The following is an 18,148-nucleotide window of genomic DNA, read 5'->3' on the forward strand; positions in this document are numbered from 1 at the left end:
CCGGCACGTGCTCGCTCAGATACCCCTCCCCCACTAGCTAATATCCAGCAGATAGTTTATTGGCATAATTTCTCCAGAAAAAAGGCTGGAAGACTTAGCGGGTTCAAACTTAAGCATTTTTTTTTATCAACAGTCCCAAAGGGCCACCCTTTCCCTTCCCGTCGCCACCACCAACCCAATAAGGCTTTTGTAATCATAGGAAATCAAGTTGTACAAAGCAGCAACAGCACAGGCCAAAATCAGCAGGCACATGATACATTACTGAATCAATGAGCAAGCAACCACCTGGGAGCCATCTTTGTTAAGGGCAAAATAAGACGCTCGTGGAGATGACGCTCATGGGCTCTCTTGGTTCTTCTGATGGAATGAGGGGTGGGTGTAGAGGAGATACTTTCCTTTTCTGTTTTCTCAGAAAACATGCAAAGAAAGGCTTCACCAACAACTAAGGTCCCATTAGTGTCTCCCAAACTTCCCTTTTCAAAGATGGCCACCCCTGCTGTCCATTCAAAGGAGCACGTGGCAGAATCTATTGGGTGTGGAGAGAGGTAGGCAGCAGGAGAGATATAGTTTTTCCACAAAGGTTGTTAGATTTTTTTCCTTTATTGATGGAATTTAAAGTGCATAGAATTGAAGGCAGAGTCCTAGGCCTAGAGAAAGATATGAAGCCTGAGAGAGAGGCTCAGAGAGTCTAAAGGCAGCCGAGGAATACCCACCTAGAAAGGCCACTTGAGCTGTAAAAAACGAAAGGGCAGGGAGGTAAAAGACGGGGAAGAGAAAAAGGGTTGGTTGGGAGGGAGGATTGTGGGAGGAAGGAGAAGACAAACACTGGTTCAGAAATTATCCAAAGGTGACTACTTTCTACCCCGGCTATGGAAAAGCGGGCTGACTGCCAGGTCAGAACACGTGCTTCAGGAGCCGTGAATAGAGTGATAACCAGAAGACCAGGATGCACTACCCCAGGGCCCTTCCGGTGGGACGGTAGTGATGGGTCCTCTCCAAGCCTCGCAGGGTCTCCCCTGGAGAACTTGTGTTTGAGTCTAGGAGCATCTACCAATCCAGGGGGGATGCAGGGGCTAATGACTGTGGCCCAGAGCCCACTCAGAGCCACCCATCCCTCCCTGCCACTCTCCAGCACAAGGCATGTGTCCTTTGCTACTGAACGTGGCCAGGGTTCCACTCACCCACGCAAGCTGTGCCATCTTCGTTGGGCTCATAGCCCCGACTGCATCTTTTATTGGTCCGGCACCTGTAGCTTCCGTAGGTGTTGACGCACACGGGTTTATCTCGAGGACATACAAATGGGAACTGGATGCATTCATTGGTGTCTGCAAGGCAAGGGGGCCGCTCACCAGGGACGTGTGCGCAGCATGCCCTAGCTTACGATTTGTCTGCCCACTGATCTGTGATCCTGGGTGTGTCCCTCCTTGCTGGGCCTGTCTCTCTACATCAGTGCCTTTGGATTGCTCCTCCTATCCTGGACCTGTGCATATTGGGAGGGTTCAGGCTTGGTCCTGGGTCTCTTCTATACACACTACACTTCCTCTAGATAAACTCTTTATGTGTGGATGAATGCAAACTTCCTGCCTTCAGCCATAACCTCTCCTTTGGGCTCCAAGCTCATGAATCCAATCACCAACATCCTAGAAGGCAGTTCCTCCTGGATGTCTAATACACACCTCAGAGTGATCATTTCCAAAATGGAACTCTGATTTCCCTCAGCCCTTAAGCCTCTTCGGTCCTGTTTCCATCTTCCACAGTTCCATCCACAGTGCTGCCACCAACTGTGCAGCCATACCAGCAGAAACAGAGTCATCTCCAGGTCCTCCCCTTTCCTCACCCCAGGGTGCAATCCCACAGCTGGGGTCCTGTCTGCCTTCCTCACTCTGCCACCACCCTATACCCAGACCCCACGGTCTCTTGCCTGGATTTCTGCAGCGGCTGCCTTACTGGCCTCCCGGCTTCCATGCTTCCCTCCAATTCAGCCTGCAATTCAGCAGCCAGAGTGATCTTTTAACAATGTGAATCGCACCAGGCCACTCTCTTGCTTAGCTTCCGAGGGCCTAGGAACAAAGTCCAGACTCCTTCCCGGGGCCTCAAGCCCCTCTTTGACCTTCACTATGCTCTCTGCCCCGTCTCAGCTGTAACAGCGTCTGTGACATGCGCACACGCACGAAGCCCTGTGGCAACCCCATGCCCTCTGCCTTTGTTCTGCTCTGACAGGAAAGCTCTCCCACCAGCTTTCTGGGGCTGGTCCTTCTATCCCTTGAGGTCTTGGCTTTAAAGTCGCTTCACCAGTGGTACTCTTTGATCTCTCTGCCCAGAGTCCCCAGAGATCCTTGCTGACAGGGTTCTTAACCCATTCTCTCATGCTGTGTGATCCTGTGTTTGAGGGCTGGGCCTCTCTACCAGGATGCAAAGGTAAGGCACTTGGCTGCATCCTCAGAGCCTGACGCGGTGCTTAGTATCATGTAGGAGGTCTGTTGGATGGCAGAAAGGAGGACTGTGCTAGGTCTGGGATCTCAAAGGGTCCTCTCTGCATGTAGAGAAGGAACCGAGGTCTCTTGAGCCTCTGTTGTCCATGTATCATGTGACCAGGATGAGGACACGGACTGTGAGGGGGAGTCATATCTTCCTCTGCCACCCTAACCCCTAGTTTCTATACTTCCTCATTTTGCATTCCTATGCCCAGGCAGCATCCTCCATGGGTGCGCTGACCCTTTCTGTGGCTGTCTTATCCATCCCTCAGGTCCCAGACTGAACTCCAGGTCTCTAGGCTGCCTTCTGGCGTCCACCCCAGATAGTTTAACACCTTCCTTGGTGCCACCCTGCCCATTCCATGCCTGGTCCCACATATGGCCATTAGCAGTTTTTATGTGGGCCACTCTATTGCCAGGGGGCTCCCACAAGAGTACGGCTGTGTCTAGTTTTTCTCTGGGTCTAAGTCCTCATTGCAAATCATCAGGATGTAAGGCTTTGGGTTGGAGGTCTTCTGGATGATGCTGGTTTGCTAGCCTTGCTGAGCTGGTATCTGGCAGCTCCCAGCCTCCCCTGTGCTGGACCAGGCTGCAGTACCCTATCTGCACCGAGATCACATCCCATGTCCTGTTGTGCACAGATGCCTTCCTCGATCAGCTTCCCCTCCGTCTCTCTCACCTTCCTCACTGGCTGCTTCTCGGGCTGGCCATAGAATGTTTCTGCTCTGCCTCTGCCAGGGTGAAGCTTATCCATCATGGTCTCAGTGTCTGTGTGACAATGTGTGCCATCCCCAGGTCCGTTCTGATATTCATGGCAGGCAGGCCCTGCCAGTGTCCAGCAGTGAACTGAATCAGCCAGCAATTGGTAATGTCACGTTCACCTTGGTGAGTCATGGAGTTGCTGTCTTGGCATCTGGAGCCCTAAGGACCAATGGCGCCTTCCTTTCCCTATCTTTCTAACCCCTGTCTGCATCTTGGGTCTCGACAGGTCAGGCTGATTGTCCCCAGTAATATCCCAGCCTCTGCCCCGTCCTCTGGTGCCTTTAGGCAACTCACCCATGCAATGGCCATTGTCCTGCTGGGAGAATCCTTGGCCGCACTGCAAGGTGGGCAGAAGCAGAGACACTTGTGAGTTGAGAGGCCTCATTTCAGTCCCCTCCTGGTCACAGGAGCAGAGTAGCTGTCACCCTGATTGCAGCTTGAGAGGTGCTCTTAGCCTGGGCCTAAGGGGAGTCTCTCCCTCCCATTTTAGCCTTAAGCTAAGAGTGGAGCAAGAAGGTGTGGGCGGGGAGAGCAGAACAGCTGTAATCCATGCTCTTCTTGTACTTGAGATCTGTGTACCTCGGATAGACCTGAAACTGGACCAGAGCTGACCACTTAAAAGTCTCCGGAAGTCTGGTGTACGCTCTGAGCCTCATCTAAGGACAGGAGGAGGCCTCTTCAGGTATTCAGAAAATACCAAAACTAGGCATCAGTTCTCAACACCTTAGCCAGCCTTGGGTTCATTCTCTGGGCCTCTGGCTTCCTCCTCTGCCACCCCCCGCACCCCAGGATTCTGTGAGAAGAGATGCGGGTGTGGTGTGTTGCTAAATCACAAGTGGAGACATCGTCTGAAGCCCGCCCTTTACAGAGACCATCTCCATTATTCTAGAGGGCAAGTCTACAGATTTACCCCTAGGCTCATGGGTGACGCTTGCTTTTGATTATGCTGCTCAGAGGCTTTGGCCCACCTCTAGTGGGGCTGTGTTCTGAAGTTTGTCCTCATCCCGGGGGTAGAGGATCTCCAACACCGAGTTCATCTCCCTGTTGGCCACACTTCGGCTCAGCATCTTGCCATCTGGCCACGTCACCTCTACACTGCTGGCTTCGTCCCTTCCTGTGGGAGGAAGGAGAGGGGTCAGGAGCGGAGAGGAGAGGGCCGCTTGGAGTACTCGCACAAATAATTTAACAATGGTTAGTAACTTATGACTGCACTCTCCTAAGGACTGTGGGAATGAGTAAGAAAGAGGCTCCTCTGTGGGGCCATTCAGTCAATTCTTTAGTGAAGGAAAAGCCCAGTTTCTGCCCTGTTCAGTGCACTAGCCCTTGACCATATGCAGGCTGAATTTAACATTTTACTTAATTTAAATGAATTTACATCTCAACAGCCACACTAGTGGCTACCATATTCGAACATTCTAGGCAACAGGTCAGGCACCAGAAGGTTGAATTTGGGGGAGCTGTAAGGCTCCATTGAGAAGCAGGTTGACTTCAGGCCAGGGGTTCACATCCTGGCTCTGTCACTGGCTTGGTGTGCTGAGAAAACATGGTGGGGATTCCTGGGGACAGATCCTAGTTCTCCAGCCAGCTCGTGTGACCTCCCGAGCCTGCCTCAGATTTATGGAGCAATGCTAGGAGCCAAGCCCCTCTCCTGTCAATGAAAATGTCTCCTCATGGATTTCCCTTTCCATCTGGGAGGCGGGTAAACAGACAAAGAAATAAATAAATCATGGCATAGATAGACAAGCCTTGTGAAGAAAGGGTGAGGAGGTGTTGGGGGGCTGGCCAGATCCTGTTCAGTGGCCAGGGTCAAACTCCTGGGGAGGAAGCATTTGAGCTGAGCTATAAGTAAAGACCCAGAAAAGAGGTGGGTTGAGGGCGCTTAAGGAAGGCCACTGCAGGTCTGAGCTATTTACAAAAGACACCTTGTGAAGCTCAGACAGTGTCCCTTGTGAATCCGTCACACACATCCCCTACAGCAGCAGCATGCTATATCAATACACGGAGAAGCAGGTTGGGAAGGTTGGTCAGGTGTTCAGACACTGCCGAGGTCTGCTCAGCCTTGAAGCAGGCTAGCCCTGTGGCAAGGTCTGGCTAATGGTGGTGACCTAGGTGTTGATGAGTCACACCTGCTAGCCTCTCTCAAGCTGTAAGGGAAGGCGGGTGGTACCCACACACGGCTGGAAGAGTGCAGAGACAGTCGTAGGAAGGGTTCAGAGGACTGGGTTAGAACCTTCAGCCCTGCCCCTCCCACTGATCCCCAAGGGGCTTGAACAGCTCAAGGTTTGTTCCAGGTTTCGCTACATCTAGATCACCAGTTCTCAACCCTTCTAATGCTGCAACCCTTTAATACAGTTCCTCATGTGGTGGTTACCCCCAAACATAAAATTATGTTTTGTAAAAAAGTTAATTTTTTTATGACTGTAATTTTCTTACCATCATAAATTGTAACAGAAACACCTGTGAAAGAGCCCTTCAACCCCAGTGGGGTCAGGACCCACTGGTTGAGAAACCCCTATCTAGTGAGAGGCAGCTTCTCAGCAGGCCTGACTGCTATCCTCACAACTCCCAGTGCCAGGTTGGGAAAGGACCTAAGAAGGACAAATATAATTCTTCTGTTTTAAAACAGAATCGTGAGGCACATGAAATTTGGCATTTTTAGGGTGTGCAAGTTCCCAAATTAAGTGGCACATTTGAAAAGCAAACATTTTCCCTTAAAAAAATAAAGAAGAGACAAAAGCAAGTGTTTCTCACCTAAGCCAACAGAACAGCTCCATGAATACATTTTACAGCCTGAAGCCACAAATAACTCAAAAGAGTTGAGGAATATTCATAAACTCAAATTTGCAGCCCCCACTGGGACATGTGGCTCTGGACTGGGTCCTCTCCCTGTGCTCCAGGGAGGGGCTGTTAGATAAATAAGAAGCCATCCTTTTACAGCCTTGGCTTATTTGTCTGAAACTTGGGGGTGCTGGCTCACGGCCCCTGGGCAGCACAGCCTCTCTCCCCTGGATCATGAACACCTCCCCACTGATTATGTATCAACCCTCGGTACTCTGATCAGTATCAGCTCTTAGACAGCTCAGTAGTAACGCTGAACGCTGACAGCATGCTCCGACCAGAGCCAACACTTCACGGTGTCAATGTACCACTCCTCACACCTTTACACATCTTCACCTTAGAAACCAGAGCACTGAGAATTGAAGAGGCCAGGGAAATTACCCAGTCACCCCAGAGTTCCACCCATCTTACACTGCCCCCTACCCAGTGGCCACCATGTATCAAAGGTTGAACAGGGATCTAGGATTCAACCTTGAATGGAAAGGACTCAAGCAAGCTAGAAGAAGCAGATGGCTGTGGGCAAAAAGATCACAATGTTATCATAACAAATGAGGAAGGTGTCGGGACAGAGTTGCTGACTCTCAGTGAGAACAGCGGGCTGATTCAAATGGTTAGAGACAGAGAAGAAAAGTGTTCAAAGGGTTGGGAGCACCTTGGTAAGGTCGAGGGTGTGAAAGGGCAAGTTATGTCTGAAGGTGCAGAAGTTCGAAGTTGGGGGAAGCAGAATGGAAGAATGTTCCTAGGTGGGGTGTGGGGGGCAGGAGTCTAGGGAGGAACTCTGGGCTTCATGCCCATTTTCTGGATTTAGACACCAAGGCTTGGCAAGGTAGGAAGTGACTTGGGAATATCAGAGCCAGGGCAGGACCCAGGCTCTGTCCTCGGATAGGCAGAAAGATTCCTCATCCCAAGGCTGCTGTTCCAGCATCTCCAGTGTTCCTGAAGCTGGAGGACCTGGCTCCTGGCCTCCGACGCAGCCACTCTGCTGGGCATGTGTGTGTGCGAGTGTGTGTGCGAGTGTGTGTGTGTGTGTGTGTGTGTGTGTGTGTGTGTGTGCGCATGCACGCGTGCGAACGGTGTGGGTAGGTGATGGGGGTCTGCCTAAGAGGCACCATTACCCAGTAGAGACATAGGTCAGAAACAGCAGGGAGTGGCCTCTGGCAGCTTTGAAAGGACAAAGGCCAGGGAGCCACATGGAATTGTGCTCTTCAGAATTACAAGCAAAACAGATGGTGGGAATACAGTCGGTGGAATATTTTTGCACTTTAATAAAGGCATTTTTATGTGGGCCACTGAATTTTCTTTCCCTAAATGAGCACCAGCCGGTTTGGAGGCAGCTTTGAGTCACTTACAAACAATTAACTGAAAGGAAGGTGCGGTGGAGGGGGCGTGGAGGGTGGGAAGGTATCAATGCGTGGGGTTGGGAGAACTTGAGTGGGTGACCACAGTGGGGGCATCCAGGGGCCAAGTGGGTTGGCAGGACTCGTTTGTATTTGCTGGGTTTGGCTGTGCACTGGTTCAGCCTACTGGCAGTCAGGAAATGCAGAGGCAGCCATGTTGGGGGCTGGGTGGGCAGTATTCAACACTATAAACAGAAAGGCTTATTTATGAAGCCAGCAGGTGGTCTGCACCCCAGAGGAGCAGAGACAAGGGGGGGGGCAGCTGTGCAGGAACTGCTGAATGTGGTTAGGTTTCCCTGGAGTGAGGCTCCTGGAGTGAGGGCAGGGTCAGCTGAGGAGGAACAAGACCCATAATGCCCTGCATAGCTGAATGGGTTCTCAGGGGACCCCTAGAGATCAAGGCTAAGAAAGGTCCCAGCGTTTTTTGTTTTTTACTGCCTGGTGTAGCACAACTCAGGTATTCTAGGGAGGAAGGTGGGATTACATGAAAGGTATCAATCTACTGTTCTTAGTGTTCCTGTACAGACCTAGTAAGGCCCGGAGCATGCAGACAGGCACCTGCAGGCAGGTGTGCCTCAGCAAGTGCAGCTTCTGGGAGTCTGACCCAGCATCCCCGTGGACTGGAAGTGCTGAGGTAGGCATACCTATGTTCTCACCTCTTTGCTTGCCCTCCAGTACCAGTTCACCACATCAGAAAGGAGCAGTGGGGAGGTATTCGTGGAGTGAGGACCACCAGGGAGTAGGGTGGATTAGGTTGAGCCAGAACTGTGCGCCTGCTGTTGGGAGGGCATCTTGCAGATCTGGCCTCTGGACACAGCCTTACTCTACTTCTCAGCCATTCAGAACCCTAGGGCAGGCCTTTCTCGGAGACACCTTCTAGACATCCACCTTCTCACTCGCCCAACTGCTCAGAACTGGAAACATTCTAGCTGCCCATCAACAGGGGACTTGGTAAATAAATTATGAATGCTGCCGTAAAGTGCGATGCTCCAAGGCGCTGGAGGAAAAATAAAAGAAACGCATAGACCTGGAGGGACAGCCAGGCTCTCACTGTTCAGGGCAGTAAAAAAGCAAGTAGAGAAAGTATTGTCATTTTTCTTAAAAACAAACAAACAAACAAACAAACAAAGCCAACCAAACAAAAACCCCCTAAGTAGTATGTATATTTATATATGTGCCCCTGTGTGCGTTGCATGGAAGAAAGGCTTATTTGAAGCCTGGCCTCATATTTGAAAATTGCTGTTGTCACTTCTCCCCGAGTTCCTAACTCCCCTTTCCTGCTTGGCATTTTCTTTCTTTGTAGCACCTAATACAGTCTTAACATGGTCTATTTCACCTACTTAACTCTGTTCATCGTGTATTTTATGATTTTTCTCACTAGAACACAGGGGTTCTCAAGGCAAGGCTCTCGATGCAGTTACTGCTGGGCACCTAGTAGGTGTTCAGTGCACATGAACGGGATGAATGAATCGAATGGGGCTGGGGTGAAGGAGGAGATGTTTGTGTTTTTTACTTAATATTCCAAGCACTGTGATGAGATTGTGGGTGATTTTTACTTCTCTTTATGATTTGTTGCATTGTCTCATTTCCCTATAATCAATTCACATTGTTCTCACAATCAAGAGAACATTTTTAAGAGGCCTCTAAGAACAAGTGTTACCGGGGGATACTGCCCCTGCACACTGACTCTCTCTACAGTGCTGCCTCTGGCTTTCCTGAGTCTGACAGGACACTCCTGTCTCTCATGCCCTGTCCAGCTCCCCCTCCCTACCCTGGGGAGCTAGGCTCAGCCCCCACTTTCCAGGCTCTGCCCCTATCCCTCCAACCGAATATTCCCATCACTGGGCCTTGGTTCAAGCTAGCCGGGCCTCTGAAATGCTCTCAACCTTGCCCCTGCCTTCTAAGTTCCTACCATTTTGCAAGCCACCCCGCCCTGGTCCGGTCTTCTCCTTGGCAAAGCTGTCCAGAGCAGTGTTGGTTTCACTTGTCCCATCCTCTCAAAGCTCCATGTCAGTCCAGGGTGCATCCGAGTCAGCCTTGCGTGAGACTTTCGGGGTTTACCCAGCAGACTAGAGCGTTTCTTCTTGCTTCTTTCCCTGTGTCTCTGCCTCGCTTTCATTCTGCTTCTGCTCTTTCTCTTCCCTTGTTCTTTTCCCTCAGTCATCCCAATGCCTGGTTTCTCCGCCTGCCTGCTCTGCCCTACAGCTGGCTTCCCCATCGTTTAGGAAGGACAACTCTGTGCTCAGCTCATAAAGAAGCTGTTGGAATTCTGAGGGGCTCTGAAGAGGCAGGGACAGAGCTGGCCTGCCTCACTGTTCAGGCTTCTGGAATGATCCCTGAGGCTGCTCTGATGACTGAGACCCGTCTCAGGCAACTAACAAGGGTCCGATCTGGAGAATAGGCCTCCTTTCAGGGTCCTTCTGGGAATGGAGCCCTACAAAAGAGGCGCCTGGGAAGGGTAGGGTGTGGGACCCTTGTGGCAATTTGATGTAAACCAACAGCAAATCCAATTCTTTGCCTAGAGTCGAGGGCGGCATCAGGAGGGGCCCCCAGCCAGATGCAGTGTAGACAGCCCCAAGCATGGGTGGTGGATGATCCTGTGAGCTGTCCAGTCAAGGAAGCAGGCTCTAATGGCGATGACAGATTGTGGACAGAGAAAGGACCCAGGGAGGTCTCCAATACATATCTTAGAAGAGCAGAGGCCATCAGCAGGATGTGAGGCCAGACAGTCTGAGCTCTGCTCTTGCCTCTCTGCTGGTTTGCTCTGGGAGCCTCAACTTCTTTTTCTGTCCGGTGGAGCGGGGCTGATAAACATTTCACCTTTGAGACGGCAGCCACCTTAGTGCTTGAATGGCCTTCTGGGATACCCAGAAGCTGAGGAGATAGACAGATAGCTGTCAGGAAGAGAGAGGCAGAGAGGACCCAGGAGGTGGAGTCACAGAGCCCAGCAACTCAGTGTCTAAGGAGGAGTCCAAAGCCAGCCTTTTCCTATCCTCAGGAGCTGTGAACTGAATCAGTGCATTTAGCCTTAACCTCCGTTTTCTGTAAAGTGTAGACTACAGCTTATAATTCATCAGATTCCCAAGAGAATTGATGAAGAATTTAGGCAAAGCCCGGGCATGTGAAACATTGTTACGTGTCAGCTACTGTTAGTTTGTGAGAGGGAGGACTCCATGTTTAAAAGTCAGCCTGTACCTTTAGGGCCAGCATAGCAAGTGGCTGCCTTAGGAGTGACAGATGCCCCAGGCCCAGGCTAACCTATCCAAACGCAATAGCCCGGGAACATGCTCATATAACCAGGCCCGGGTCCCCTAAATATTTATTGCTTCTTTCCCAGACTACATAAATATTATGTGTTCTCTATAAAAACCAGAATGTGCATGCATATACTAGAACATATGGTAGGAATCACAAAGCACATTTTCAGGCAGGCCTGGGTTTGAATCCCAGCTCTGTCATTTGAGAATCACGAGCGCCTGGGCAGTCTTCCTCTAACGTTAGGATCCACAGTTTTTCTCACATTTGCAAGATGGAGGTAATAATGCCCACCAGGGGTACTCATGAGGTTCAAATCATGAGAACTGAGTGCCCTGCACTGTGCCCAGAACAGGTGGCAGTCCCTGCAGTGATCTAGCCATGCAGATGAAATCAAGTGCGTATGCTCTTTGCTTTTCCTTCCTGTGTACATACGATGTGTGCCTAATATTAGTGGTGGTATGCACTTATCGATTAGAGAACACGTTGCCTAATCTTTTTATATTAAGATCACATCACTCCACGAGATGCTAACACATGGCAAAGCATCTGGGTAGCACCTGGGAATCTTTGACTCAAGTGCGTTAACTCCCGGCTCGCCCCTTCCCCAGTGCCCCTCGGTCTCTGCCTCATTGATTGTAAACCCTGCATCCTCCCCGTGGAGTTCTCACATCTTCTTTAACCTCCAGGCTTTTAAAAAATGGTTTATTTTGAAATAGCCGGAGACACAGTAGGTAGCTCAGATAGCACAGAGGAGTCCGCATACACAGTTGCCCCTGTGGTTATGGCTTGCTTTAGGATTGTATCACGCTGAAATCAGGGCTTCGCCATGGGAACAGGTGTGTGGATGGTTCTGTCATGACGGTGCATTAGATTCATGTAGCCAGTGCCACGGAGACACTCACTGCCCATCCCTGCAGAGATGCCCATCCCTGCAGCATCTGCCCATCAGCATCTCCTTATCGGGAGCCGTCTGTCCTCAGCTCTACGACCTCATCATTTTGGGAAGGTGACTTTGGAGACAAGAACTCTTTACTCAGCAAACAGCTCTAATGGCCGGGTCGAATCTGAGTCCCACAGCAAGCTGAACCATGAGCCATTAACCAATAAACACAGGACGCCCGCATTGTTTCTGAGACAGGGCTTCTCCATGTAGCCCTGGCTGGTCTGGAACTTGATCTGGAGACCAGTCTGGCCTAGAACTCAGAGATCCACCTGCCTCTGTCTCCTGGGTGTCGGAATTAAAGGCGTGCACCACCGCCCACTGGACATTGCTTTTGATTTTTTGTCTCACAGATATACCACTACTATGAATAACAGTGCAGAGATCTCTGTGTCTAATTTCCCATTCTGGGATACATAGTTAGGGAATTATTACAGATTGCCCTCCAACTGGTGCTGGCATTTGTGACTTTTTGAGGTGAAGACCAAGAGATATGCAATTAGAAACTGAACTAGGACCATGAATGTGTTTTTTTTTTTTCCTGGTCCAGTAATATGTATCATGGCCCTCCCTTGGGACATTGGGCAGTGGTAAACAGTCATGAAGGGGACAGCTGACATTCTGCGGTATACCATGCTGCTAACTGAGGACGTCTTTGGTAGGCTGAGCAACTCAATGCCTTTCCGATCAAGATCTTTTGACTTACCTTAGTAGGAAACCCCAGTATAGATCAAGGAGCACCTGTAACTGTTGGGGCATACCTAATAGTTTTTATTATTTCAAAAGAATCCACCAAATAGTCCAGTGAGATGGCTCAGCGGGTAGAGGCATTTGCCATGCAAGCCCAGTGACCTGAGTTCAATCCCTGGGACCCGCATAAAGGTGGAAGAGAGAGCAGACTCCACAAGAGTTGTGCTGTGACCACCGCATGCATGGATGCTCCCACTGCTAACAGTAAATACAAAACTAAAAACACGGCCCACAAAAACGTTTTTAGAGCGGGAGCTTACACACATCCCACAGCTGTCACAGAGCCCGTTTCTCCTGTGGAGAATCTGCTACTGTTCCCATGGGCCCCGACTCACCCAGGCCAAAATGTGCCACGGGCTCCATTTCACACAGGTAGCCGGAGCCCCCATCAATGATCCGTAGGTGCGCCCCACTCTTCTTGGTGTAGAGTACAACCTTGGCGCCCCTGGCGAAGGCTCCGAACCGAGTGCGTGGCACCACACGCAGCCAGTTGTTGCTGAAGCCCTGGAGGGAGGAAGGTGGCAGGCATCAGCCAGGGTGGCACAGAGCAGGGAGGCAGGAACGCTGGGAGGGATGTAAGGAGAGGGGGAGGGGAAGAGAGGAGTAGCAGAAGAGAAAAGAGGAATGTGGGCAAAGCTTGCTGTAGAGAGGAGGGAAAGCCAAGAGACTGTGGGGTAAGGCTTGCGGCAGACAGCCGAGAGTTGAGCAAGGGATTCTCCCGGAAGTAGTCCTTTCTGCTAGGAACTTAGGTTTTCTGGTCCTAGGTTCTTCACCACGCTGGCCAGCGAGCCCGGGTTTCTGTGCTCTAATGCACGCACACACGTGGCGCGCACACATGTGGGTCCCCAGTAGCACAACCAGGCTGGGAGCTGAAGGGCCTGAGGTCAGTGCGTACCTGATTTCCCCGGAAGACAGACAGTGGCTGAGCCATGGACTCTCCATGTGACAAGATGAGGTCCAGCATCCCATCACCATCGAAGTCGGTCACTACGCCCCCTACAAACAATGCAGAGTTCCTCTCTGGCCATCGGCATCTAGACTCAGGGGAAGAGGGGCTCCCAGGTTTGATGACAATAGATAGCTAAGGGTGTGAGAGGTAGAAAGAGCACAGTGCTGGGGCAGGACTGGGGCTGCAGGCTCGTTTCTCTCCTGTCCATCATCCGGCTCAAGGCAGGAATCCACAGACAGGCTTCCCTTCCTTCCCTTGACTTTTCATGGAGGGGATGGGTACAAGTTATTTCTGTCTTCTGTGGTTTGAATGATTCACCTCTTTATTTACATAGTGGGGTTTTTTGTTTTGTTTTGTTTTGTTTTGAATGTCTCCGGTGTTTGCATGTCTCTTTGGTCCTCTTTACAACCCAAAGAAGTGAGAAAGGCAGATACTCCCATTTTGTGAAAATCAAAACCCAGAACACAAAGCAGCTACAGACCTGTGTGTCCTAGGACTCCCAGTCAATTGCCCTGTGTCTGACACTGACCTGGTTGCCAGGAGGGGAAGGGTCAGACACAGGATGCCTGCCAGGGAGCAGAGTGGGGCACATTCCTCAGCCCTCCCATCTCTCTACACAAGGCAAGGCTAGAGAAACTACTACGGCTCACAGATCCTGCCCCTCCCCCAGCAGCTCTGAGGATGGGATGGTCTCCTGCCTCTTGTCTCTAGGTCCAAGGCTCCTCCATCCTCACTTGGGTCTCAGCCCTCATATCGGCAAGGGCAAGATTGGCTGCCTGGCTTCTTGATCCTCCCTCCCCAGGGGTATGAACTGTGCCGAGCTGGGTGGAGGAGCTGCAGCCTCAGGTGCCTCACCTGTACCCCGGCCCTCAGGCTCTAGGGCATCACCAGGATTGAGCTCCTCGATGAGAGGATCCCCATGCTCCCTGCGGATAACCCTGTGGAAAAGATGGCATTGTCCCAATATGGCCACCGTGGGCTCCCTAGACCCACTGGCCCAATCACTCTGTTCCAAACAGCCCCAACACTGTGCCCTGGAAGCCCGTGGGATGTCTCTCTGCTTATAGACCCTGCCTTCATGATGACAGGTCTCTTCTTGTGTTTTAATTTATGTTGATAAACATTGATTTTTCCTTCTCTAATAGATGAATTATAGACAGCCTGGGGAGGGGCAGGTGATGGATGGGGAAGGGCAGAGGCACAGCCAGCTACCTTCAACTGACCTTCATGCTCCTCCAAAGGGTGCTGGACTCCATAGCGCTGGATGTTATCTAGGCTTCAACCCCATGCCGGGTCTCCCTCATCAGCCCACTCTCCTTCCACCTAGTGGCTGTCCTGCCACAAACCATCCTGGATGCCTCTGCCTTTACCGCTCTCCTGGCCTTTATCACTTTCCGCCATGTTAACTCTGCATGCTGGTCTGCGAGCTTGCTACAGGTTGGGACCTATCTCAGTTCATCCTTGCTTCTCCCATAGCATCGAACACAGGGCCTAGGTCCCAAGCAAGCTCCAAGAAAGCACATGTTTGTGGGATGCTAGGGTGAATTTCAGAGGCAAACAGAACAGGGAAGGTCCCTTTGGGCTGTGAGATCCCCTCTGCATACTTGGAATACCCAGTCCTGTCCCGGAGCACACCCTTCTGAGACTGTTCCTCTTGTCTGCCTATCTCTAGTGAAGTGAGCAGTGTGTGGTTGATGGTGGTGAAAGCCTCCCTCTCTAGCTTCTCTCACTGGTTGAATTCTGTAGCTGTGGATCCTCTGCCCTGGCTGGGTGAGGAGCCTGGGGCAGGAGGAACTTGTTTTCCTCTCCTATCATGTCTGCTCAAACTACAGAGGGGGTCTATGTCCTAAGGGCCTGTGGTTACTGGATGCAGACCACTGCAGAATTTCAGGGTTATACAGATGCCCATGATGCATCTTCCATTCACCCAGGGCATCTAGGTTGAACACATCCATGTGTGCATGCGGATGGCATACAGTGTACCTGGGAAGGCTGCTGTGGGTGTGCGTACACATGGGCAGGTGCTCATGTGATAGGGGAGTGACCCTTCAGCTTATTGTCACACCCCGTCCTTTTGACCACAGGCTCTGGTGCAGCTCAGCAGAGACAAAGGGTGATAAAGAGATCAGGGGACGGTCAGACTGGCATTTCAGCTGGATGCTCTGATGGACTAGACACTTGGGGAGGGTTGGGGTGGGCACAGAAAATTTCACAAGACCAGAAAATGGTATAGGGAGACTTGAGAATAGAACAGAGGTGTTTAGATACAGTTCACATCCCCCAGTAGGCCTGGGAGAGTCCTTGCTTGCATGGTCATCACAGGCTTGTACCACTGGGGCTTGGTTTGAGTGATACACTCCCTGAAGCAGCATTATAAGGCCATGAGGCTTTGGGCCCTCAGTGCCTGGGCATGTGACAGGAGAGACACTGAGCTCTGGGAGCTGGTCCCTTCAGTGATGGCAGCAAAGGGACACAGTATGGGACGAGTGGGGGGGTTAAACTTTCAAGCTTCCAGTTGAACAGCGGTCCCAGCTGCAGCTCCTCAGCTCTGTGCTCAGGACTCAGCCATCTGCCTCGGGGACTCAGGATGCAGCCGTGGACCTAGGCAGTGGCTTCTGTTGCCTCTGAGTAGAAGCTAACTTGCCCCCGGGTGCAACCATGTGGTGACTTTACACTGATATCCCAGGGCTAGCCCCCTGGGCTAGCTTCTCAGGGCCAGCCCCTCTCGGACAGCATGAACAACCGGGAGGTTGAAGTGGGCCAGGAAGGTGGACAGGCAGAAAGTTACCTGGGTTCTTAGGCCACAGAATCGGAGCCCCAGACAAGTCGGTGCTCAGGGTCCCCAACAAGTGACACTTTATTAGCCAGAGAGGGAAAGCAGCATCTCTGTTAACGAGCAATTGATCTTCTGCAATTAATCTAGAAGTTGTGAATAAGCTTTTTGCAAGGCACCTAATTAGTAAATCTGGTGCCTTCAGGGGGTGATTACATCCAGTCAGGATTGATGCCTGGCTAATAATTATATTTTAAAACATGCTTAGTCACAGCTTGTGGCTTTTATTAATAGTTGAGCCCCCCACCCCGAAAGAGGGAATAGAGCCTTGGAAGGCCAAGCAGGTGACCCGACCCATTTCCTGGCTTCAACACCCTTGTTCCATCTCCCAACCTAACGTGTCTCAGTGGCATCGTGGACCCTGTGAGGTTTGTCCTGCTGTGCTTTTCAAACGTCCATGTGGAAGAATGGCTGTGTGTCCACTGCTTTTGCGAGGCGTACCGACCCCTGGGTCTCAACCTTTGAGATCTGACCTGGAGATCTGAGGTGGGCCCTCAGGCTCTGCACAAGCACCCCGGGTGGTCCCTCCAGTCCCGGGGAAGCTCAGATGTTCAAGGACCCTGAGATCTCCTCTCCATTCTCTACCATTAACCGTCAGCGCCAACATTCCCCAAGAATGCTTCGACGAGCAGTCCTCCTCTGAGAAACACCCCTGAAAGACGTGTCCTGTGGCCAGATCTGTTTGCAACACTCCGTCTGTCCATCTTTCAGAAAGTTGAAACACTCTGAGGTTCTACTGTAAATGCTCTGAAGTCTGCAGTAAACAAGCCAGACTCTCTTTGTTTAACCCAGATCTTGCTTGGCCTCTGTACTCCCCTCTCTTTATTAAGGACCATCCTGCCCCACCCCAGTGCACTCCCAGCCCCAGCACAGCCTCCCTGACCCCTGGAATCCTGCCCTCTCATTTTCTAACCACCACGGCCTGGGTATGGTACCGGAAAAGGCGATTGGCTGAGGAGCTGCGGTAGGCGATGTTGTTGAAGAAGACTTCCAGTTCCTGGTCATTGTCGAAGTCGGCAGCAATGACAGTTCGCACAGGGGAGGGCGTGGAGAACTTGGGTGAAGCAATGTCCTGGAGAGAGAGAGAGAGAGAGAGTGCTGAGGGTCAGAAGAAGGGAGGGTAGCAAGGAACCACACCCATCTATTGTACATACATCCCCTCTGTCATGGCCTGGAGTGGTGGCCCTTGGGCTCACACAAAGTTCAGGCTGCCTGCAGACCATGGAGGACAGAATGACAACAGCTGCGGGTTCATGTGGGAGCTCAGAGCTGGATCTGGGTCCAAAACACACTTAACCCTCCTGCCAGTCCCCTGAGCAGCCTGGTGTCAGCATTCCACTTTACAGATGGGATAACTGAGGCTTGAAGAGGGAGGGGGATTAGTAATGATGGGCCCAGAGCCAGAGCTCCAGATTGCAGATTCTGACCAGACACCCTCTTCTTGAGTGTGGAACCAGAAGCCATGGCAGAAGAGGTGTCACTTATACCTGCCCAGGACTTAACAGGGAGACTCTGGACCCAAGACAGCTGAGCTAGGAACCCTCCCCGGTGGTTCTGGCTCTCATGGGAGGGTCTGGCAATGGGTCCTAGGTGTGGGATTTGCCTCTGAAAGGGAAGAAGAGCTGTGTAGATGGTCTTTTCTTTCAGACGGGAATACTCCCATTGTGGGGAGAGGTTGTCCCTTGAAGACACTCAGTGGCTGTCCAAATTCCACTGCCTACGTGAAGAGAGCTGGGAAGAGCTGAGCTGTTCCCTGGGAGCCCCAGCCCTTGAGTCAGGCCCTGCCCTTGCATCAGCCCCTGCCTTCTCTCTCTGTGGCGTGTTTTGGAATCACAGGAAGGAGCTTTCTTGGCCAGGCTACAGAGATGCTTGCTCCTGGAGGCAGGGGAGGGTGACAGTCATCAGCAGCACTGTAATGAGGTTGATTAAGAGCCTAGCTGGCTGGTC

The 18,148-nt window shown here is 51.5% G+C and overlaps 1 protein-coding gene across 4 annotated transcripts in view; it reads right to left on the reverse strand.

Annotated features, from left to right (window-relative positions):
* Positions 1 to 102: 102 nt before the first annotated feature.
* Crtac1 (cartilage acidic protein 1) overlaps positions 103 to 18,148 on the reverse strand; it is a 141,958-nt gene continuing 123,912 nt past the window's right edge. The window contains exons 8-15 of one of the 4 annotated variants that reach the window (XM_017588738.3): positions 17,137 to 17,273; positions 14,224 to 14,306; positions 13,315 to 13,415; positions 12,755 to 12,923; positions 4,205 to 4,350; positions 3,531 to 3,573; positions 1,182 to 1,325; positions 103 to 731 (exon numbers count right to left, since the gene is read on the reverse strand). In XM_017588738.3, the coding sequence (XP_017444227.1) occupies positions 613 to 731; positions 1,182 to 1,325; positions 3,531 to 3,573; positions 4,205 to 4,350; positions 12,755 to 12,923; positions 13,315 to 13,415; positions 14,224 to 14,306; positions 17,137 to 17,273 (942 nt within the window). In that variant the 3' untranslated portion in view covers positions 103 to 612. Of the gene's footprint in view, positions 1,326 to 3,530; positions 3,574 to 4,204; positions 4,351 to 12,754; positions 12,924 to 13,314; positions 13,416 to 14,223; positions 14,307 to 17,136; positions 17,274 to 18,148 lie in introns of all 4 variants that reach the window. The other 3 variants (NM_134401.2, XM_006231385.5, XM_063276946.1) reach the window with 3 other exon arrangements.

Source organism: Rattus norvegicus, chromosome 1 (genome assembly GCF_036323735.1).
Source record: "Rattus norvegicus strain BN/NHsdMcwi chromosome 1, GRCr8, whole genome shotgun sequence".
In the NCBI taxonomy this organism is placed as follows: domain Eukaryota; kingdom Metazoa; phylum Chordata; class Mammalia; order Rodentia; family Muridae; genus Rattus; species Rattus norvegicus.